Here is a 24,785-nt window from a genome sequence, read left to right on the forward strand (position 1 = left end):
AAGGGAAGGGAAGGGAAGGGAAGGGAAGGGAAGGGAAGGGAAGGGAAGGGAAGGGAAGGGAAGGAAGGGAAGGGAAGGGAAGGGAAGGGAAGGGAAGGGAAGGGAAGGGAAGGGAAGGGAAGGGAAGGGAAGGGAAGGGAAGGGAAGGGAAGGGAAGGGAAGGGAAGGGAAGGGAAGGGAAGGGAAGGGAAGGGAAGGAAGGGAAGGGAAGGGAAGGGAAGGGAAGGGAAGGGAAGGGAAGGGAAGGGAAGGGAAGGGAGGGAAGGGAAGGGAAGGGAAGGGAAGGGAAGGGAAGGAAGGGAAGGGAAGGGAAGGGAAGGGAAGGAAGGGAAGGGAAGGGAAGGGAAGGGAAGGGAAGGGAAGGGAAGGGAAGGGAAGGGAAGGAGGGAAGGGAAGGGAAGGGAAGGGAAGGGAAGGGAAGGGAAGGGAAGGGAAGGGAAGGGAAGGGAAGGGAAGGGAAGGGAAGGGAAGGGAAGGGAAGGGAAGGGAAGGGAAGGGAAGGGAAGGGAAGGGAAGGGAAGGGAAGGGAAGGGAAGGGAAGGGAAGGGAAGGGAAGGGAAGGGAAGGGAAGGGAAGGGAAGGGAAGGGAAGGGAAGGGAAGGGAAGGGAAGGGAAGGGAAGGGAAGGGAAGGGAAGGAAGGGAAGGGAAGGGAAGGGAAGGGAAGGGAAGGGAAGGGAAGGGAAGGGACTAGTCTCTAACTATTGGCCAAACAGCAAACACAGATGAGAGGAGCAATATATCAGCACAGACTGGCTTTAGAATATTTATTGGCAGAAGAGGGAGGCACATGTGGAAAATGAAATACTTCTGATTGTTGTCTTAAAATAGGTGATAATGGCCAAGCAGAAATAAACCTCACAAATGAAATCTGAAAGACTGCACATGTCCTAGTGCAGAAATGGAAATTTATTATAGATTCCGGTTGGTGGGATAGTCTCCTAGGGGTAGCTTGGTGGAAGAAAGCGGGCTTCTTTTTCTAATGTGCACTCGCTGGGTTACTCTTTTTACCCTGCTTTATATCATAAGACTGATTTCCAATGTGGTTGAAGGAATGCAGGTAATCTGTATGCCTATAACCCTGTGAATGGCGGCCTCAGGCCAGAGTGAGATGGTCCAGAAGATTATGGTGCTACAGAAGAAAGATCGGAAGAAAGAACAAGATGAGAAGCTGCAATTAATATTGTGTAAATTAGAACAAAGTTATGGGCTTCAGCAAAAAATGTAATAAATAAAAGGGGGTGGATTGTGAGAATGGGATAACAAATTTTGCTTCAGCCATTTTGTATGTTTAACTATTTTGCAAGATGCAGCTCTTTTGTGTCAGATGACATGCAGACAAGAAACCACTCTCCAGACATGTTGATATGGATTAGATAATCTGAAAGAATAAACACTTTCTTAGGAGGAAAGGACTATAAATTGAAATCTATGACAAGGTGACCAATTGCAGAACAATGTGAGCCCCAGCCAATGAGAGGTGGGGAGAGCGAATCAGGTAATTAAGAATGAGAGAGAAATAATTGTATATTTTAAATGAATTTTTATGCCTTTCCTTCAAAGACTGTCCTTTTTTGATGCTTTTACCAGTGAACAAGCGTTTCTCACATTAAGTAACACAAATCAAGAAAAAAAAAAAGGCTCGTGCTGAGCTTAAAGACTGAGGTTCTCTATTTCCCATGTTTCTCAACCATTTTGCAGAGACTTGCTTCAGAGCTTCAAATCAAAATATGATAGTCCCGTTTGCTTGCGGTACTTTATGTCTTCACACCTGTTTTACTTTAAATCTCACTGAAGTCCTTTAAGAGTTGGGTCTTTAGAAAGAAGAAACTGATTTTAACACTAAGAAATAGCATATATTCCAAACAATCCATCTCTGTAACAAAAACCTCCCAAGTGATAGTGGTGAACTGATACAGATCCTCTGACGTGTGCCTCAGGACTTCAGTGAAAGCTCTAATTCTCTAGGGAACAGGGCAAATTATGGACCCTTTTCCAGCTGCAGTACTTTATGCATATGGAACATCTCAGCACTGATACCCTGCCAAGATCTGTGCTGTTCTACATGCACAAAACCCCCCCATCTATATTATTGATATCTTCGCAACAGGCTCCCCCACTCTCTGACCTCAGGAGTCACTCACAACTCCAGCAAATTGCCCCCACTTCTGTCGCCGAGAGGGTGAACATTGGCTGTATCACAACAACTTTTCCAGAGATGGTGCTCATGGGTTATGTGAAGATCGTCTCACAGAAATAGCTCTGCCACCAAAGTTCTCTGGTGCGCTATAGACTTGCTCTACAGATTCCAAACGAAGCCTGCTAAGTTTGGTAGGCAGCTAAAGTAGTGATGCAGATTTCTAGGGAAGGCTGCAGGCTGGACACATCACCTTCAGCATCAACTAAAAGCAAACATCAGGTAAATGAGTACCTGATATTTTTTCCTCTGCCACAGGCAGACACTACCACCAGTCCAAGTTCTCCAGAACTTGTGATGTATAGTTACCATTTGCTGAATTACCTCTGTACTATTCTCTTATTTTTGATTTCTGTACTTTTTTTTAATTGTGTTGCTTTAAGCAAATCCCAACTGTTGCCTTTTCATTTTTAGCAAGTGATGATACTGGTTTTGGATCAAATTAATTTCTTCTGATACATCCTATTATGAGTTCTTCAAAACCATTTCTGCTCATTTCTGTCTCTTGATATGATCAAAGTACAGTATGACTAGCATTGACTTGAAGCACTTTTTGTAACTTCAGTTTAACTCTGTGTCAAGAAGCAGGAGACTGACAGCCTGCTACTTTTTAACCTGTCCCTCCATTTTAATGGCTTCGTTAGGTGGTAATAGCTGAAAACAAATCTTTTATTCAGTGATGTATGCTGCATGCTCAACAGCTGACTTTGTAGCACATAACTGAAAGGATCACAAAGTCAAGCTAACTTACTTTCAGCAATCTTTGGTCGTTGATATAAAACTCAAACACAGGAAGCGATACTATCTTCAAAATTAAGGATTCAGAGACTTCTAAGCTGGAGAGCGACCATTTAATGTGACCTTAAGTGTTTTAAGCAAATTACATCTCAGGTGATGAACATGCAAAAGCTGTATTAAGTAAGATGGGTTTTGTCTTCGTAAAAGAGTAATAACCGGAAGACTGACCACATTGACTGTCTAAGAACAGTTCAAGAAGTGTTCCATTTTCTCTTCTAGTAAACAGGAGTTAAGCACTTAATTTTTCATGAAGTTGACAGAGAATTTTCTGATTGTTTTAAAAAGCCTCCAAGAAATCAGAACAATTTCTATCCCCTAACAGCACAGCACTTCCAACTGAAACACAGCTGATCTTCAATAGTAAGGTGCACACATAATTCAACCAGAAGCACAGCAGGCTATTCTTCAATGTGCAGTTAGGAAACGCCATGAGCTTGACAACTTTTGTTTTGCTGCTCTTCTTAAAAACCTGGTTTTCCTGTTGTTACAAATGTGAACGTAGCTGTCTTTGGAAAGTCTTAAATTTATCCAAAAGCCTGTAGTGACACAGATGTTGGAGAAAAGTAAAAGGCTTGCATAGCTACAACAGTAAGATGTTTTATCATCTTACTAGAGCCGTCATTTCTTTTAACTGTAAAGACTTTCCCTCTGTTTTTTAAATCAAAATTTAACAGCTACCATTCCACAAAAAGTCATTTATTGCCTGAAAGTTTTCACAGTGATTTGTATTTTACAAGATGACTAGACAGTTGCACAAAGAAAAACAAAGTTGGGGGAAGCAGGAGGAAGCAGTAATTTTGGTCCTAGAAACAAATTACAACACTATCAAGCTGCCTTGTAACGTAAATGTGCCACTCTCAGGACAGTCTAGTGAGGACTTCACAGGCAATCCTTGGGACAAACTTTACTTCAGTCACCACCTTCCCTTACAGCACCTAAATCTGTCCACAGAAGAATGCAGGGTCTTCCAGCAGCAACCAATTCCACAGACATGTATATTACATTTTTCAACCAAACGCTGCAAGGAACTGCTAGGATATTGAACTCACAGCTGTAGAAGATATCACATTAACAGTTATTTATGAATACACCCTGCCTCCAAAGCTTGATAGAGAAAATAGTGACTGGAGAATTGAGAGCATTCTCCCCACATCCACTGAATAATTTTAACTTTGTGAGCTTCATATATGCAGGAAAAAGACTCATGTAACACAAAAATGAACCTTCTTGCATCTCTAGGCTCTTACTATAAGTCCTTTTTTTCGCCTGCACTGTAAGATTACATCATGTTAAACAGCATGCAGCATAACATATGGCTTGAATGAGTGCGAAAAATTAGCTGGCCAGTAACAAGGACAGTCTCTTTGTGTAAGTCATGTCCAACAACTGAAGTAATGAAAGCTAGAGAAAAAAACATTGGTGGCTTTGGTTTTTATTTCTTGCCCTGTAGGATCTTTCAAGTTCATACAAAATAAAACATCACTGTTCAGTTGACCAAAGTATTTCATAAGTCTAAATAATCTGTTCCGTGGTTTAGTTTAGAATTGTATCTGCAGATGACTAGTTATGCAATGCCTCCATCTTACGCAGTTCTGGTCAATCAAACACTACCTTATTTGGCAAGTGCTCATTTAACAAGCTTTATCTGTACCTAGTTCTTTCCAGAATAATACAAATAAAAAAATCTGGTCCCATATATTTTAAAAGTGGGATGTTAGAGTCCTCTAGACTTCTCGTAATCTCGAAAATACTTAGTGTGATGTTTATTTATCCCCAATCTTTTCAACAGCTTCTAGTTTATCCCCAATATTTTACAAGAGCATTTTTTTTGTCTTTTTTTAAACTTTTTTTATTTTTTAAATATCACAAACTGCTGAGTTAGACTAAGTCTATCAAAGTTGCTAATATGAAAGTTAGCAACAAAAACTGAAAATGAGATTGTGTGTCAAATACTTCTAACATTTTTTCACCATCACAGTAAGAAAGTATCCCTCAGTAGGGTATAATATTTGGCTGCAGCTATTTGAGCAATCTGAAGGAAGAAATTATTTTTTAGCTCTGCAGGGAAGCTTAAAGGTGGCTCAATTTATTTTTTTTTCTTCTCTTTAATTTACAGGAAGAAGTAATACCTTTGAAAAACTTTATTCAGCTTCAGATATCTCTTCTAAAAATATCTGCGGTATACTTGATATACTTTTTTCCTCATTCCTTTAAACAAACTTAAGGTTTGAGGTAATGTAGGACAAAATATAAGAACACTTTTAAAAAATAAAAGCAAGAGATCATTAAAAAAGAAAAAATTAGGCAAGATAAATAGAAAAATATTCTGCCATCCTCTAACTATGAATCATTTCAGCATAATGCACTTCAAAAAGCAAATCAACCAAGTCATTAAGTAAAAAATTAATTATATTTCTCAAGCAAAAGTGACTTAAGCAAGCATTTCACCTGAGTTTATATTTCAGGGATTGGGCCCACAGCACTACAGAAGACAAAGCATCCAGGGACAGATCATCCCATGTCATTCTACCACTCACAGGGGTACGGGAAGGAATGAAGGGGAAAAAAATATTACGATTTTTTTTTTTAAAAAAAAAACCAAACCAAATCTTGTCTTGCTGGCTCCATGTAGGCAAAAGACGGTCACTGTCTATAGCGGGAACTCCATTCATATCTGACAGCCATTTACTGACTCTGCCGGTGCCATCCTATCTGCACAAAGGAATCTATACCTAGGTAGGTTCTGGGAAATGTTAGCAATGATTTCCTACTCTCCCAGACGGACCTTTCAGTTTGAGGGCTGTATTTCAAAGATGCAAGGCACTTGCTGGAAAGGCCCAAGATGAAACCTGTGAGTTTAAAAGATGATCCTCTGCCCATTCAACGATGGTATGCCACACTTCCCTGTGAGATAACTTTGCAGGAACTCTGACTTAAAATGCAGCAACTTCTGTCACACATGAAGATCATTCCTTTGGAAAAGATTACTTCACCCTCTCATTTATATGCTATATTGGAAGACTGCAGTACTCTTAAGTAAGATATTTTTACAGTTGTAAAGATATGTTTTGGGAATGACATAGGCAATGCAAGCTGTAGTTCCTTAGGTTGAATGAAAATAAGCTAATCGGAGTCTTCATCATCGAGGTATTCCTCTGCATTACTTAATGTTCGGATTGTACCTGGAAAGAAACAAAGTGCTCTCTTTAATATAGAATAAAATTAGATAAAGCCTCATGTTGGCAATGCCTCTAAACCAGTATCTGGGAAAACTGATTCCTCTGTCACTCAGAGATGTTAGCACTACACAGTTAGGGCTGTAGATCTGGATCTCAAAGGTACAGCTAAGCTGGTAACCATCTCTCTTACATATATGATTTAGTCTGTTCATAACCTTCAGGAGCCATCTTCTGGCTCCTTGGAAACTGTACAGCAGAGTTAGAACAACTCTTTAGTTCTATTTTCTGTATATGTTAGCTCTAAATCGCAAAGGAAAGGATGGGTGAATTGGTGGAAGAGCCTCCATGGTTTTAATCCATGTACCGAACTGGCTGCCATTCCCTGCTTAAAATCAAACACTTTCTGTCTATTCTTTCCCCTCCATCTTTTCTCACTTAGATTTTTTTCCTCAATAAATATTTCTTAGATTTACTCAACAATCTTTTATTTTATCAAGGACAGTAAGCAGAAAACAGAATAATAAAAGTATATTCATTGAATGTGCAGCAGTGCCTGGAGAACTTATCTACCTTTGGGACTGTTCAAAAATAAAAAGTATGGGCTTTCTGTGACAGATGGTTATTACCTTACAGATTTTCAAAATATGGGAATAGGAATATGGATTATATACCATGTATATTACTGTAGTATATTGTAGTATACTCTACTACTGAGAGCAAGAAACCAAAAGACCCTAGTCAGTTCTAGCTTTGAAATAACATATTAAGACAAACTATTGAAAATAACTAGGTGCAGACATAACATGACTGACATAGTTCACAGAAGTGATAACCATGTTATCCTAGAATTCTGGAAGAAGAAAAATGAATAAATTTAAAACTGACCTGCTCAACTGTTGTGATAAAAGAAATCTAAGAAAAAAATTTTCTTTTCCTTTTTGAGCAGGACAAGCAGCAGTGGAAGAAAGGAAAGAAAAGCAGTTGTGGAGTCCTATCTATGCTTCAAGGATGGACAAATCCCATTTCTTCCACAGAACAGTTGCTCCCTCAATTCAGGAGCACAAATGACACAATCTTTTTGCATTTCTATGATAGGATTTTAATTAATTTTGTTTCTTAGAATATAATTCAGCAATCACACTTGAATGTGTGTGTATACACACAAAACTCAAAAAAACATTGAAGTGGAAGCAAGGTAAGCTTCCTTGGATTAAATCGAATAATGGACTACATAGAAGCCAAATCTGAACAAATTTGAAATGAGACAGAAAGACTACTGATACAGGACTGAACCTATGAAAAAGAATAACCACTTCAGTCAAAGACATTGGTAATACTGAAATGCAGAACCAATAGACACAGAAGAATGAAATGAATAAACATAATAAAGAAAACACAATATACAAGAAAAGTATACACATCAGTGGTGTCACAGAGAATATAAAAGGCCAAATTAAGACAGAAAAACAAAAAAGAAAGCTAATACTGAAAATGCAGTTACACTGAGAACATCAGCTCTTATATCAATGCAAACAAGAAAAGATGTGTGACAGCAGAAGAGACTGGTGATACATGAAGCAACTAAGGGAGAAAAATCAAGTCAGCCATGTAACAAAATTAATTTAGAAGGAGTGAAGCAAATGCACCAAAAGTAAAAGTTGTTTCATTTTCTTAAATTAGGTAACTTAAAAATTGTTAGTGACATCAGAACAGAGAATACTCCTGTACCAGGTGCCTATAGTTGATGTGAGTGCTCCTAGCAGATTAACTAACATTGAAGAAAATATGGAAACAAAAGAAATTCTGTCCTTTGTTAAAACTGCTTTTTTCTGGGTCAAAATTGATGGAAGCAATCCATCAGGGTTTTCTAGAAAACCCTGATATTACCTCTGTCAAAAAGCTGGATGGTATTTTTGCTGCAACTGCTCATCCTGGTCTTCTAAAACAGCAGTCAGCTACTGCACCATTTAATTTCTATAACTGCTAAAAACACACAGGTTATCATTCCCTATGTTCTCACTGTCCCCGCGACATTAGTTACTAGACTGCATATCCCACGATACAAGCTGTAACTTCGCATGTGCTTTTAAGCAGGTTTCCTATGTAGCGTTTCCAGGTTAAATTCAGCCTCTTAAATGCTACACATAACATCAATTATGCATACTCTTTGTTCAGTTCTTAAAAACAGCCTTGTATCTTCTAAACTTTTCTGTATATGGACAGTGTTCTATTAGGACAAATGAACCTAAGTAGGAGGCAGGAATACATCATTTCTTTATTTCTCTATTAGAGAATCACTCAGAGACACAGGAACAAGAAACTTTAAAAAACTAGCAATTAGAAAATAAAAGAGGAATGTCTGTTGCTGTTTGTTTGGCTAGTTTTGAGTAACAGATAGGTGTAAGGGGTAATATATCACATTGTTTTACTCTCACATCCTGTCCCTCCTGTTATGCTGCCTTTAAAGTATTTTCTATCCTTGTTTTCTTTCTGTCTCTCCACACTGTCTTCCATTACCTTCCTTTTCTATTTCCACATTTTTTGAACACTTTTGCCTTTTGCTGACACAAGATAGCACCTTATGTGGAGTCAGCAACACTGAATACAATAAAACACGTAGCTCTGCTGTTCACCTCTCAGGTGAATGCTTCCAAACACAACTCTAAGCCTATGCAGCTCCCAGGTGTTTTTTACAGTTATCAACATATCAACAGTTACAAAAAATGTATCAGAATGACAAAATCAGAAATACCTGCACTCTGTTTCTTCTTAAGCAGGGAAGCACAAACTGCATTGGTTGCCATGTCTAAAGCCAGCTTCTTCTCATTGTTCTTCAGATCTGTTCTTGCCCCTTTATGACAGAAAGTTTTCAACATGAATCACTGTCCCAGCTATTCCTTGAGTACAGTACTGAAATACAAGTTTCAGTACACAGCAGAATGGGTGGAACAGTAATAGACACATCTCATCTGTAGACTGCTCTGAAGCAGATTAAAAGCTATGGATGCTCTTCCATAAGTTAGAGTTGTCTAGGGAACTCAGTGGCTGCTCTCCCTTTACAGAAAACACATGTTATTGCTGTTCTGGGATTAAGTGCCTAATTTTGTCTGTAAAGCAGAATGAAATTTATCTTGAGCAGGTGAGATGTCTACTTTCCAAACAGCTGCCAGAATTTTCTGCAAGGCTTATAAAGTCAGGCAGGTAAGCTGGCTAAGAACTGTACCTGGGTTATAGGAAAATAGTCAAAAAAAACCAGATTAATAAACATTCAGGAATCTAGTCTGCCACATAGATTGTTGAAACCTTGGTGAAGATCTTTACCCTTTGCCAGCAGCATCTCTACAATATCTGCATAACCTTTCCATGCAGCAGCATGCAAAGCTGTGTCTCCCAATTTGTTCTGTGGAGTTAGAGGGAAAAGCAACAGGATTAAAATACAGCAAAAAAACTTTCAGCTTGTACCAAAGATGAAAAACATGACACATTTACTGCAAGGGTCTGCTGGTTTAACTTACCTGTTGGTTTAACTCTAGGTTTCCCTGGGTAAACAGAACATCCACTATATCTGCAGAAAATAGTAGGGGGTGGAAAATAGAAAAATAAATTAGTGAAAACAAAATAGGCTTTTTTGTGTTCATAGTTTAAAATTTAGTTAAGATTCAACGAAAAAGCAATCCAATCGGCTAATGAAAATCTGTAACAGTCAGACTGCATTGAGCAAGCAACCATCAGTCACCGAGAAATGCATAAAATATCTAAAACAATACAACACTTCTTTTTAGTCTGTTGCCCTTCCCACTCCACTTCTAATAGCTATGCTGATTAGAGTGCCCGCTTCAACAGCAACAACAAAACACACATCATTTGATGGAGCTGAACATCTCTTCTAGCTTTAAGCTGTCTTTCAAAACAAAATAGACAGACATTTAAAAAATCCTGCCTTTTTTATTTAGTACTGCAATTTTAGCAAACAGGTTAACAAAGAAAGCAAGAAAGGCAGAAAACAATCATTTAAAGGTTAATTCTCTGTACCTTTGTGGCCTCCATGGCATGCCCAGTAGAGAGCTGTGTTTCCAGCTTTGTCTAAGCCATTGACCCCAACTCGATTATCCAAACACTCTCTCAACCAGCTTAGGTTGCCTGAAAGAAATTCAGTTTTGATGATTTTTTTTCTTTGAAAAGTTAACAGAACCATTAAAGGCATGCAGTTCTTTCCGAAGGTGTCAGTCCTCCTATGCACTTATGAGGAGAAAAAGTGTTTAGCAGCAACACTTATAATTCATAAAAAGAACAGCACAAGTCATACCAAACATCCTTTCTTCCACTCTCAGGAGACCTTTAGATCCCTGTGTATCTAAACGGCTGATAGCAAACTCTTTTTCCGTCTATATAATCACAGAGTGGCTGGCTGTTCTACCAAGCTGTAAGCCAGCTCAGCTTCTTAAAACTGCAAAAACCTACCAGACAGCATGTTCAAGATACCAGACAACCAAAACAGGCAGGACAACTTCATTTTAAAGACATTATTACTTTGGCAGATGACAAACAAATTGTCCTTACACAACTAAAACCCATATAACACTTACCACGTTTGGCAGCTTCATGCAGTGGGTTATCAATAGACTCAGCTTGCTCTGCCACTGAAATGAAATGGAAAGTAAATTGTATCTACTTCTGAAACTGAAGAGATATTTGACATCTGTATGGAAACAGAACTTTGATTTATTCCAGAAGAACCAGTAATACATATTTGATTCTTAACGTGAAAGGGGATCTGTGAGTGATGGACTTGTCAGACAAACTTCAATTTCTTGTGTATAGGAAAGCAATTCCGAGAAAAGCTTGTGAAAACTTCAAAGAAGAGCATCAAATTGATCAGTGGTTCCAAGTGACTGGGAACCTGGCAATATTTCATCTTGATGGTGACTTCCTTTTTTGCACTTGTAAGATGATTTTGAGCAGTAGCATGTGGTGAGCCTTTTACCCTACAGTTTGCCATCTGAATGAATGTAGCAATAGGAAGATTGATGTTCAGGCTTCTGTAGGCCTTTTGTTCAACACACAACCTTCAGGTTTTACTAGAGAGAAGCAGCAAGCAATTCCTGGTCACAGTGTTGTTGCAACAGCAAAAGAAACTCAACAGCACTGTGAAAAACTTGGAAGTGGGATCATGATCTGAAAAGCCTTTAAGAACTTTTTTTAGGTGGAAAACCCTACCTACTAAGGCTACAGGCAAACAGGGCAGCGTACAACCTGGGAGGAACAGCCTCTTTAAATGCTTGCACTATGGCTTATTACAGAAGGCAGGAACAATGTGAAAGAACATCCATCAGATAAAACAGTCACTATATAAAGTATATTAGTTCCCAGAAATAAAACTCTAAAGACTCTTATGGCCTATACAGATCTTTTCTTACTTTGGTGTGTATCCTCCCATAATGCTTGTATTGGCAAGATTTCACATGCTTATATGACTAGCTATAAGTAAAATAAAACACAAATGCTAGATTCTGATACCTTAGTTGAAAAAAATTTTACAAAGTATTGAACAGATTCCTAACGCAGTGTGGGAGACACCAGTCCCAGTTCAGAAAGCCATTAGACAAGCAGAACATGCTAGTCGTATTAGGCAGCGCCTGAGAGTGTTAATTCTAATAATGCTGTCTCAAAAGCCTGAAAACCTCTTTGTCTTTAGAAAATTTTCATCTGAGATTCAGTAATAAATATTTTTAATAAAGATAACACCGATTCTATCTTTATCAGCTTAGGCATTCATAGTCTCTTCAAGTGCCTTCCTTCAAGCCCAGCAGATGGCGCAAGACCTCACAAGCGACTCTCTCAGGTCTGTCTCCACCTTTACGCAAAAAGGTTGCAGAACAGCACAGGAGATCAACGTCTCAATGGTTAAGGCTGAACCTAGGAAATTATAATGGTGGTAGCCAGTGGAAGCAAGCCTTTGGCGTCTTTGCACAGTTAGTTTAGATCAGAAGGCAGGTTGCTGGTACTCCTTCCTAGGGTCTGCAGAAGCTTCTGTTCTGCTTACATATGAAATTCTTGCAGGCACTGCCATCCCTTCACTCCCAATTCAATGTGGAAGTCAAACTCTTGCTCAGACAACTTCTCAGTAAAGCACTCTGCAAGAAACTTTTCTGAATCATCTCACTCGGAACACAAACTAAATCAGTAAGTTGTTGCTTTTATTTTAAATGTAACATATGCCAATATTCACAAGAAAAGTCAGTGTAGGTAAGCATGTATGATTGCCTCTAGCAGAAGCCAAGAGTAGAATAAGTATGGAAGTCAGAAATTGAAGTGAAATTTGATGCCATAGTCTCAATAATGCACCATAATCTTCTATTCATGTATTTCCACTAACTACAAGTAAGGCAGGGAATCATAGTCTTGCTACCACAACATCTCCTAGTAAAGAAAGAACATGGAGCAACCCCAGTTACTAACAGATCAGCAGTTCTGACACAATTCGTCATGTGTCACTGCTACTCTGCCTACATTTGCTGGCAGGACTTGGAGGAATTATGCTGTGTGGTCTGTGCTCATGAATTTTCAAAGCAAATTTAGTTGAATGCAAAAAAGCAATTTCTATTCAATCCAAATAAGTATGGAATATTTTATGTGGTACAAGCCCCAAGAAAACAGTGTTTCTATGGTTGAATATATTCATTAAAAAGCAACAAATGGCAAAAAAACCAGCCCTATTTGTTGAGCGGGATGGGGAAATCAAAGGAATTCTACAGAACTACTCACACTCTGTTCTAGCTTCCTGTCCACATGCAGGTTTATTTAACTATTGCACTATTTATTAATAATCTCTGTAAGAAGCCACCCCATGCTGTGTCAAGACTTTCTGATCTCACAGCTACAAAAGACTGTGGCTGTCCATCACAAAGTTTGCTTAAAAAGCTAAGTACAGATGGAAGAAATATAGCCAAACTACTGCTAATAAGAAAATCTTAAAAACTGCAGTAGGTTCATCAGAATACAAGCCTATCAGTTTCATGTACCATCTGTGAAACCATCCTTTAGATCCAAGTGTTCTTCCCCTCAAAATGGAGAACATCTATTGCTGTTATCTGCACAAGAAGAAACATGAACACTTGACAAACTCAAGCTATCTCTACATTATAAAAACACAAGACAGCCTGTCCGCTCCTGACTTACATTGTTGACTAATACTGTAGATGTATTCCGAAATACTCTGACAGAACACTATTACATGCCAATACTGTGGTCAGTTTTTTAAAAAAAAAAGTATCAGTTTTTATTTAGTGATTTCCTGTGATTGTGAATGATCTTACCAATTGAAAATATTCTAGACATTACCATAGTTGCTTGGTATTAGTCCAGTTCTCCCTTTGCAAGTTCCTTTCCACCAATTCGTATCACTCTGCAGAGAAAAGGGAAAATATTTTATAATTGAAGAACTGCATCTCAGAAGTGTTCAGTCTGTACGGGATGCCTTAGACTCACCATGTCTGAGATGTAAATTATATCTCCTTCTTCAAAGTACAGCTCATCTGGCTTTAAAAGAAATAATTAAAAAAGGCTGAGTAAACAAAAAACTGAAGGTGCGTACTTCAGTCAAAGAAATACCTGCACGTTTAGCTCTTCTTTAAAAAGAACAATAACTCAAACTTTCTAGCTACTAAGTAACAGCCTGACAGTCTCTCATTCTGTGGTCTCACTTGCCTACAGCTACCTTTTCGAATCTATGACCCTCCTAACAACTACAGAAAAAGACTGTGGCCCTTCCAAAAAACCACTGTACAACGAAAGCAGTGAAATACATCTTCTGTTTGTTAACTTCATCCCCTTTTCGGTTGGTCCCAGTTCATAAAATCTTCCAGTTCTCAATTACCTTTATTACCTTAGGAAGAAAGGAAAAAAATCACTTAGGTTGCTCATATTAGATTGTGGGTAATTGATAACAGAGGAAAAGACATGCTGCTTTTAAAAAGGGTTGGACTTGAAAAAAAGAGAGTCATGATTAATCAGGCAATTTTAGGCATGCTAAGAATCAATATCTGTCAACAGGCTTTTTCGTTGAAACACAGTGCAGTAAGCCTAATAGGCCAAATCTAGTAGAACTGAAGAAAAGTTATTATAGACAAGATTAAAATTAAGCTTCTTGAAATCCTATAATTTAGATCTACTTACCGTTCTGGGCTCAAATGTATACAGGGCCCTGAACACCTTAACCTGCCCTAAAAAAAGAAGAAAAAAAAATGGTGTACGTTTCATGTCTTCTAAACACAGCATGCACCTACAGCCCTCAAATCCAAATAAATTCCTTTCCTTAACCCTTAAAGCTGCTTGCTGAAAGAATTTGTGCTATGCCTCTGTCATTGAAAGTAATTATGAAAAGGCTCAAACCAGCGACATCGGTTCCGAAGGAAATGGGCCAACAGATCAGCTAAACGTAAGCCGTCTCTTATGCAGACTTTATGTGGTCTTAATAGCTCACCATGCAAGTATTGCCACCGATTTTTGAGGCAAAACATAGTTTCAGTTACATACACCCCACACGCTCATGCATGTTTATATACTTTATTAAGGGAAGAATAAAAAATGAAACAACAACCAATGTCTGCCACATTTTCATACTTACTTGTACCCATTACTAATCAGGACAATAATATAGCAGAACAGAAATCACTGCATTTAAGAAAAATGACAAATGGTCACCAAATCCTATTTATGGAATGTACACCTGACAAGGTGTTCTGTTCAGTTCCTTAAAAAAAGGCATAGTGTTTACAGTGCCACTAAGTGAGCAATTCTCTTTTCCATAGGGCAGTTCTGAAAAGACTGTCAGCAGCATCCAAGCCAAGAAAAGATAACCTTAATGCAGAGCAGTACAAATTTAGTTTCATAAACTGCAGAAGAAGCATCCCTATAAGCATTTTTTAAAAAATTCATTAAAGGCACATTTCAAGAGCATCAAGCAGAAAGTATAAGATAAGCACAGGAGAAGAAACATGTACCTTTTATATAATTTTATTAGCTGAACTGCTTAAGTCTGCTGAACTCCAAATGGAGAAATGCATTATGGAGATTGTTCTGTATTGTTTAATTTTAAACAACTGAAGTATGCACCTGTATTTCAAACTTTTACACTATCCATGCTTATATGGGCTAGCTTGTGATTGCAGCAGTATTTGGTCCATCAGGACAATGCATTATTAGACCACACTTAACCCTGGCTATTCCATATCCTCAGATAAACTGATGAACTTAGGGCCAAAGGTTAGTGCTGTACAATAAAGAGTGCTTACAAATAACAGTCTAGTATGTTTTATGGAGAGACTTGAGTAATGAGAGAGTAGGTTTCCTTGTGTCTCAAGAATAAGCTTTTGCCTTTGCGTAAAGAACCATTGTGAGAAATTTTTTTACCTGTTTTTGCTAGATGTAGTTTTTGTTATCCCAGTATCTTAATGCCCTGCACCTAACAGTGATCAGTTTAGATCATTTATGGGCTTTAGAAATGCCAGTCTAAATAGATACAAGCTGAAAGATTTGATAAAGGAAAACAGTTCTCAACTGCAGAAGCTGCCACTTTGCATACATCTCAGTCTTGGATTTGCTTTTAAAAGATGTTTTCAGATACTTCCGGATACTCCTTAACAAGAGCTATACCACAGCACAGGTTTATGAAGTGGTACTTACCAAGGTGTAACTACCAAGCAAAACATTTCTGTAGCCCCGTCTCAGTTTTTTGGGAGGCTAAGCGTATGTAAATTATAACCTTAAAATAAATCCCTGTAAACTTTCTTGGTTGCCAAATACACATAGTCACTGTATATATGATTTTTCTTCCAATTTGTATTCCATTCTCCTCCCAGATCTTACTTTTTAATAACACCATAGAATTTTAATTTGGCTTTACTGATTCTCTCTCTTTCACATAGCAGCCGTTTCCTAGACATCTCACACTTTTACCTCAGAAACTAAATACCTGCACTGTGAGCAAAAGCCAAAAAGAACAAAACTTCTGTTCTGTTCACTACCTATATAGAAATGATAAACAACAACAGTAGACAGCAAGGTGTTCTAGATCTAAAAAGCTTCAGAATTACATGTTGGAGTTGCAGCTGGGGAGACGTGAAAAAAAAAACCCAAAAACTAAATATAAAAAAAAGTACAAGAGATGACAAAACAGGATAGGTGATAAAGTACCACTCCTTCCTCTTGGTCTTCTTAAGTAGGTGACAGAAAAATGCAAGATAAAACTGCACACTGATGACTCAGGTGCCTTTAACCATTGCCTTCCAATTTTTAAGGTTTTATGCAAGTAAAAGGAGGAAATGAACAACGAAAGGGAAGAATAAGAAATATCAAAAGGGGAAATTAGAACATGGCAGATGACAAGGAAAACCAAGAAATATAGATTTGTGTGTGTTGTATGTGCTTCCTGTAATAATGTACTGCATCTGTGTCAACAGGTGGGGGAGGAAAAGAAGCATGGAAACACTGATACCGATAAATGTATTGCTGACATGTTGCTTAAACAAAAGACAATTCACGGTTGGGGTTCTTTTGTGGGTCTTTTTGTTTGTTTGTTCGTTGTTGTGGGGTTTTTTCAATTCTATACAACTCAAGCAGAGAGTTACTTCCCCAAACATCAAGATGTGGTGACACGCATAGCACAATACATTCTAAAACATTTTCCTGTAATGAAACACAAGGTACAGGTTTGCATCTATACAACTGCAGATCAGGTTACTATTAATTTTACAGCACCTTATGTGGGAGTTAAACATGACTCACTACTGGCACCAATTTTTAAACTCTTTCTTGATAAACAGATATTAAGCCTGGTTATGTTTCTACACAGAAGAGCTAAGAATAACAGAGCTTTACACTTGGCATGGCAATTATTTGTGTCAAATTTAAATGCAAGAAATCAGTCCAGAAGATTTAAAGTAAAACAATGTAAGGACACAAAGGGTACTTAAATACTAAGCTTAAAGCCCTGTTCTGCAAATACCCAGAAAATGTATTTTACTAGGAGCAGGAGTCCCTGTAGTCACCTGAAGTACTTTTATTTAGCAATGATAATTCATTTACACTGACTTGAACTTAGCAAAGTTGACTGCCTGCAGCTCCCCACCATGTACTTCTACAAAGAAACTAGAACACAGAAGACACACATATATTTGTAAGATTTCCAGGCACCAGGCAAACATTAATGACTCTATTCCAGCATGACTAACAAGGGGAGTATTCCCTTTCTAAAACAAAAGGAAAGAGAGGCACAGTGCTGTGATATATCCCAAAGTAAATCTTCTTTTTGCAGGGACCACGGAAATGGTTCTTCTTTTCAATCACACACTTGAGCCATAAGGCTGTGTTTTCCTTTCTCATGGAATGTGCATTAAATACCTGCAAAACAACTATCTGACAAATAAAAAAGAAGAAATAACTTATTATATATACTAAACAGATGCAAATATTCTTAGCATGCAAACTCTCTAAGGCACACTTTGCCAAACTCTCCCCTAACAACACAACACGGTAAAGGAGTCAAATTAACAATTCTCTTTAACCAGCAACATTAAAAAAAAAAAGCAACAAAACAAAAAAACAACAGTTGGGCTCATCTCATGCCTTTTGAATTATTTTTAATAACTTCTATAAACCTCTCCTTTTACGAGGAAAGGTAACAGGCAACTGAGACTTCTAATCTGACCATCTCCCAGGGAAGTGCATTAAAGTAAAAAGATGAGGTGCTAAACAGTAAAAACAGCTTAAAAATGCAGCTTTTGATATGTACTGAACTGCAACAAGATCATTGTTGTGCTTTGTAATACAAACAAAAAAGACCATTTTCTCAAAAGGCTAGAAGCTTTTTGTTTCCTCGTAGTAATTTTGAGGTTTATTTTTAATTAATTGCAGTATCATTAACGAAGATTGTTTCCAAAGAAGTGCTAAGTGTTCGCAACAAGGAGTTACTGTTTCTCTCACAACGATGCCTTATTTTCCACTTCCCTACTGCTCTTTTACCCCGCTTCTCTATACCATCGGACACCAGCATTAAAACCCTCTTTTGCTCAATTCGCCATGAAAGTATGTTCTGCTTTCCTCTTATTTGCTTTGACCTGTTAAAGGAAAAAAAAAAGGACTCATCCCTCCGTGGCACTACTTATTTCGATATTTGAGTGAGGCTGAACTTGAAGCACCAAAGGGGAGGGCAAGTTATTTAATCAGCTGCCAATTTATATTACTTCTGCAACCAAAGAAAAGGTACTTGGTGCAAAAGCCATTTATTTTAGTTTAGAAAATAATCACGGCAGTAAGCCTATGTTCACATGAACTACCAAGGCTTGGCCCCAGTGGACTGATAAGAGTCTTTTGTTATCATTTCACACCCTCTTTCACCTGCCATTGACAGACGCAATCAAATCTCATTGCTACAAATAAGGTTCTACAAATCAGATACTAACCCTGATGCAGCACCTTTTCATTAGCTATATTTAGAGTGAGCAGCTCTAGACTATCATAAAAATCAGAACAATTAACTAAATTTAGATAAACACGCTCATGGACTGTCACAAAGCTCTATCAGTGTCTATAACACCAAGATAGGGATAATTTCTGTGCTTTAGAAAATCAGAACCAGTCATGGTCATCTACAGATAAATTAGAAAACTTCGAGTCTATCAAGGGTCTTTCAAGGGTTCAAGCTAATCCTGGGCTAACTGTCACCAATCCTCCTCCTCGCTCCCATAAGGCTGCACAGATGCAGTTCAGAATCAGGTCTGTCTGGCACCTACTTAATTGAAAACAATCAATTTGAAGCCTCACCTACAGCAAATGGACCAAAAAAGAAAATACACATAATATTTGGAATGTGGGGAAGAAAAATAACAGTCTACATGGTCCAGGGCTATACTGATTTTAGAGTCTCCTCCCAGAACATGTGTAACCACAAATACGAATTTTGATACATGCTGAGATTAATTTTTCCAAAGGAAGTGAAAGGCATTTTCTGCCTGAACTCAAAGAAAGTACTGTGGCCTAAGAGGCTGCAAAGGAATTGTACAACCTGGCAAGTAATAATCTTTTGTTCAAGCAACAACACCAAAGGTAAAATGCAGATCAAAATGATTTGTGATATGCTTGCTGTTTGCTTTAGTAAGGAAAGAGATCTTCATGTCATGATCTGCACATCTCTTAGAAGAGATGTGGTTTTATTAGGAGGACATTATGGGAAGACTGAAAGATTTTCTTTTGACTTCTCAGGCACTGGAAAACAAGGTGCTTTATACCTTATTTTCAAGCAGGAATAGAAGTAGTGCAAATATGTTTTACAGGACTGCAGTTTGTATTGTGGCACTCTGTGAACAGAATCTTGCACAGAGGGAGACGCAACAGAGCACAACACAGCATTTAAGGATCGCCACAACTGAGACAGTAAGAAGTAGAGTGCCCCCTGTTTAGAGAACCATCCTCCCAGCTCTAAGTAGTGTTTGTTAGAAAGGGGAAGTGAACACAGGGCATACAAATCAGAAGGGAGGAGGGGAAGGGTATATTAAACAGAGACAAAATGGCTGAGGGATCTGTTTAAGGATAAGCTGAAAGAAAGGAAAGAATAGACTAGTGTCAGTATAGATGACAAACTGGTGCAGCCCAGAAACTGCACAAGTCAGTATCTGGAGTGGAAGGAACAAATAGCAATCGTGTACAGAAAATGAGGATTAAGAATATTCTCACGGAAAATGCTATGAACACAATTTCACAAATTAATTTTAACTGGCGCAGTTTGAAGCTGAAATCTCATACTTCTTAGCAACTTTATTTCCGCAAATACACAGAATACCTTCGCTTACAGGAAGTTTGTTTGTAGCCCCAGCAGCTTGCAGGAAGAAGATGGCTTGGGGTCAGAAATTAAAGTTTAGAATTCATGTTGAAATCAGACTTTTAACCATTTACTTGTTCCTCTGATGTTTTTCTAGTGACTGCAGCATCACTCCCCACATTCACATGCTCGCATCTCCCTAGCTAACAGAAACCTTTCTTTGACTACAGAAGGAACACAAAACATCACCACTTAAACCAAATTTAAGCCTACTGCTAAGACCTTAGGCATGTGACTCAATGCAGGTCTTCTGCTTCTGTGAATGCTGTCACAGCTTCTGCTTTACCTAAGAATTAAGGTGAAGAGAAATTTATTGTGATTCAAGCCAATTAATTATTTTCAGAATCTTATTTTTAACTGTGACAGCTACCAGTGGCTGTAAAGCCAACAGGCCTACTTTAAGGCAGTAACTCTTTATGTTACATTTCCTCCTGTCTCCATTCCTCTCAAGTGGAATAAGTGAAAACTGTAGTTTCTTTGGAATAAAAGCTAGTCTTCCTCCATAAAATGTAAGTGTTAAGAGAACTCTAGGCAAGGATCAACAAACCTTCCCTTCCCTCGGTAAGTAAGTAAGGTTTCTTTAAAATACTAATATACAAGTAATACAAATTAATATATCTCCCAAAAAGCTGTTACTGCACACTGCTCTAAAAAAAATTGCCTAATTGGACAGACAGCACTGTTCCAGCAAACAACAAACAAAAGCCGTATCACAGTTCAGGCCCAACCTGGCTATTTTCAGCAGCTAAAACCGTGTAGTTGGGCTCTCAACACCCCTTTCCCCAACGCCAAGGAAAGTAAAATGAGACGAAAAAGACTTGTGGGATGAAAACTAAAACCACAGTTTTAGTGAAATGGTAATAATGAAAATAATTAGAAAGTAATAAAATATATACAAATATATGAGATCACTCCCCCACCCCACCTCTCGATGCTATGTGTCACCACAAATACTGTAGGGCAGACACAAGGGAATGGGTCCGCGGCTAGGGGGGAGCTGGACTCAGGAACTGGATTCAGGAACGCACAGAACTGAGATCAGGAGAAATCAGACAGATGAGGTCCTTGCTGGACATCGGCCATTGCCAAAGAGGACAAGAACCTTATGATCGCTCAATTTTACTGATAGAATATTCTGTTGGTCTGTTCAGGGTTCCCTGCCCTGGCCCCCCCTCCTTGCAGGTGTGGCCCTTTTTTTCCAGGTCGAGGATGGCCTTGGTTACTATACTGATGAGTACTGGCCTTTCTGCATACCAATGCCCTGTGTTATCACCAGAGAGAAGCTGTCCAAAACCCATGCAATTTCCTTTCAGAGAAAGAAGCTACTTAGGCAAAACAGAGTCGCAAAACTGACTCTGATCTAGCTCAAACCTCAACAAGCCAAGATAGCTTGTCAAGTTCAAAGGATTTAAGAAGTAATTTTTGTAAATGGGATTAACATCCAATACAGAATATTTAAGAAGTTAATGAACTCTGCAAAGAATAACATAGTTGGAGACATGATTAGAATTTCTGAAAGATGGAGGAGAAACCTTATCAGTGCATAATGCTGACTGAGAAGAAAGTTTCTGCTACTTTTAACTCCATTCCACTCTTTTGTATCTCTAATAGCAAGTCTAAACAGAAAACACAGCTAAAAAACAATTATACAGATCCCCAAGAGAAAAGCAAAAGTAGGCACTTGTTTAAAAATAAAGTCTCAACACACAGAAATTAAAAGCTTTCTGATGCCTCTAAAACCAGTCATGACTCCTTCTTACCCAAGGGCTAAACACAGACCCCAAAATACTATCTCCTGTTGACAAAGATATCAGATGATTGTCTAAGGTATATCAATGTCAAACCCATCTCTCTGTAACAGAAATCCTAATGTGCTGTGCATGCCACAGGATTAATAGAAGAGCCTTCAGTCAGATAAAATGTTCTCATGTACTGAAGAAAAACACACTTAGTGGCATAGCTGTTTTTCCCTTCACACTGCCTTCTTTTCCCGCTTTTTTAAAGCACTGTCTAGCAATACAACTCTATTTCCAACACCCCTCTGACAAATAGTGAACGCTCACTGTTTTAGAAAGGATGAGTATTTCACTGAATGTTTTCACTTCCCTGCCACCTGCTATGTCTCCTTCTAACTCTACAGGGCTTGCAATTTTTTTCTTCTCTGAACACATACACGAAAGGACCACAGCAACCGATGTCTTGTTTTCTCTTCTATCTGTCTTGAATTGTAGCAGTTCAGCAGCAGTCTGTTGTTCCCCAACACAGGTTACAGCCCAGCTGACAGACCTGTTACCTGATAATAGTCAGTGAAGAAAAACTAATACAGCTTGACCAAATGTCTAAGACATTCCACCAAGTGCAGTCTAAAAGCCACCAAAAAAGACAGCATTACATGGCTCTAGCAACTATTTTACGACATGCAATTCCTATATTTATTGGTCTTCATTTAGCACATTTTAACATCTATAACCCCAAGAGATGCAATGACAGTAGCATAGGCACAACTGAGACTACAGAAAGAACAAAGACAGACACACAACTACAGAAATACTTCAGAGTATGATAGAAGACAGTCTGTTCTTGAAAATGCCTTGGAAAAAATTAAAGGCAACAGCCTCCATAAGATTTTCTCTCTTCAAAAATTAGGGCTTCAGCAAAACTAAACTCCTCCTCAATCAGCTGTGAAAGCCACTACCAAAAGAGCCTTTTCTTCTTCCTTCTTTAGACATTTATTTATATCCTTTTCCTTTTGCTGTGTCAAGCACTCATTCAGCAAACCAGCTCAGCAAGTTCATTAGACATAAAAATGACCTGATATAGGTCATCAGAGCACCAACCCATCTTGTCATGTCACTAAATGGAATGGTAAGGGAATGGGGTGGGGAGGGAAAGGCGGTAGGGAACCTGTCCTTTCGATGGCAGCCTGCATTTGATCCAACCAAGCACAGGCACCACAGAACTGCACTCCAGGAAACTAGTGAGAGACGTGTACTATTAAAGATAACACATCTGAGTCAGTCTGGTAGCTCCTGCAGGTTAGGTAAGAATAGAGTCTTTAACTCCTTAAGAATTTTAGATTAAGATTAACACAACTTTTTGCAAATCAGAAAACTAAGTCTTCAACTTCACTGCAAAAATCAGCCTGCTTATATTATTTGGCTGTTAAGAGCAAGACCACACATTTCCAGAAGCCCACATATTTCTTCAGTATGGGTTTTCAGTGAGAGTCCTCACAACAATGCATCGATTACTCTCTTTTTCATTTAAAGTAAGCTGTGTTCAAAGAGGCTTAGCAATTGCAGGGCAGAGGAAATTCTTCCAAGGATGAAACTACATTTAGAGAGCTTTAACAGCTTCTGCTTCAGTGGGTAGGTGGAGACTGACAGTTTAAATGGTCTAAAATAGGTTCACGCTTACCTGCATTCAAATTAAAATCTTGCTTATAAGCTGTCTAGTTGAAATACTCAATTAGGTTATGTATTTAATTATTTCTAAAAATCAGTATTTCAAATACTACTCTAAGTATTAAAAAAAACCCCAATTTAGATGTATTTAGGGATCAGATAATCACGTTTTGGAAAATACCACCTAGCCTTACCTATTTCACTATGTTCACAAGAATTTTTAACCTTAAAGTAAGACTGTATTAAAGTAAGAATGTATTTTTTCATGACAAGAGTGGTGAGACACAGGCACAGGTTGCCCAGGAAAGCCGTGGATGCCCCATCCCTGGAGGTGTTCAAGGCCAGGCTGGATGGGGCCTTGAGCAGCCTGATTTAGTGGGAGATGTCCCTGCTCATGACAGGGGGGTTGGAACTGGATGATCTTTAAGGTCCCTTCCAACCCAAACTATTCTCTCATTGTATGATTAATGTAACTTTTTGCTCTCGGAGATGATATGCAGAAATGGTAAACAGCAACTGCATTCTCCAGATCAACAAAAAAGAACCAAAACCCTAAACCTAATGGCTTAAATTTTGACAGAAAATCGATGCCGTTTGCAGTCCAAGGCTTAAAACGGTGCAACATCCCAAGAGTTAATCCAATCAAGCACACACACCACAGAACTGCACCCCAGGAAAGTAACGAAAGATGTGTAGTGTTAAAGATAACACATCTCGGTCAGTTTGAGAGCTCCTGCAGGTTAGGCAGGAATAGAGTCCTTAAAAATTTCAGATTAAATTTAAATCGGTATATTTAAAAATAAATAAATAAATTTGCAAATAATCTTCTTAAACTAACTTTGCACTCGTTTATCTGGGAAGGGCGCAGGAACAGAGATTTCTGCGTTGAAGCCTGACGAAAGGGTGAAGAACAAACCACCCCGAAGGTTTAGGCTGCCGGGAGCCCTGGAGGAAGAAGAGGAGGAGGGACGACGACGTGTCGCGTGGCCCCCGCCCGGCTTCCCCGGCTGAGCCCAGGGAAAGGCCCTGCCGGCCCGGCCGGGTTCTGGAGGCGCCGCGCGGAAGCAGCCACCCTTACCTGGCTTGGCCGGCTTCGGCGGCGGCTTGGACATCGCTGCGCTTGGCCCGAGCACGGACGCGGGCGCGGCGGTGGGTGCCTGCGCACACCAGGCGGGGCAGGAAGGGCGGTGCGCGCGCTGCGGGCGGTGCGCGCTGCGGACGGTGCCCTCTGCTGGCGGCCGTGGGCACTGCGCCCGGCCAATACGCGCGCCGCCCGCCCCCCGCGGGTGGGCCTGGGAGAGCTCGGAGAGGCTGCGGCGGCCGGGGCGGTGCG

The 24,785-nt window shown here is 39.1% G+C and overlaps 1 protein-coding gene across 1 annotated transcript; it reads right to left on the reverse strand.

Annotated features, from left to right (window-relative positions):
- Positions 1 to 5,038: 5,038 nt before the first annotated feature.
- Positions 5,039 to 24,779, reverse strand: OSTF1 (osteoclast stimulating factor 1). Its single transcript, XM_054054557.1, has 10 exons — positions 24,531 to 24,779; positions 14,348 to 14,394; positions 13,661 to 13,711; positions 13,514 to 13,577; positions 10,759 to 10,812; positions 10,205 to 10,312; positions 9,688 to 9,737; positions 9,494 to 9,572; positions 8,925 to 9,023; positions 5,039 to 6,175 (listed from the first exon to the last, which is right to left on the reverse strand). The coding sequence occupies exons 1-10, from the start codon at positions 24,562 to 24,564 to the stop codon at positions 6,117 to 6,119; spliced, it is 645 nt and encodes a 214-aa protein (XP_053910532.1). The 5' UTR covers positions 24,565 to 24,779; the 3' UTR covers positions 5,039 to 6,116.
- Between the last annotated feature and the right edge of the window lie 6 nt (positions 24,780 to 24,785).

This window comes from Cuculus canorus, chromosome Z (genome assembly GCF_017976375.1).
Source record: "Cuculus canorus isolate bCucCan1 chromosome Z, bCucCan1.pri, whole genome shotgun sequence".
In the NCBI taxonomy this organism is placed as follows: Eukaryota; Metazoa; Chordata; class Aves; order Cuculiformes; family Cuculidae; genus Cuculus; species Cuculus canorus.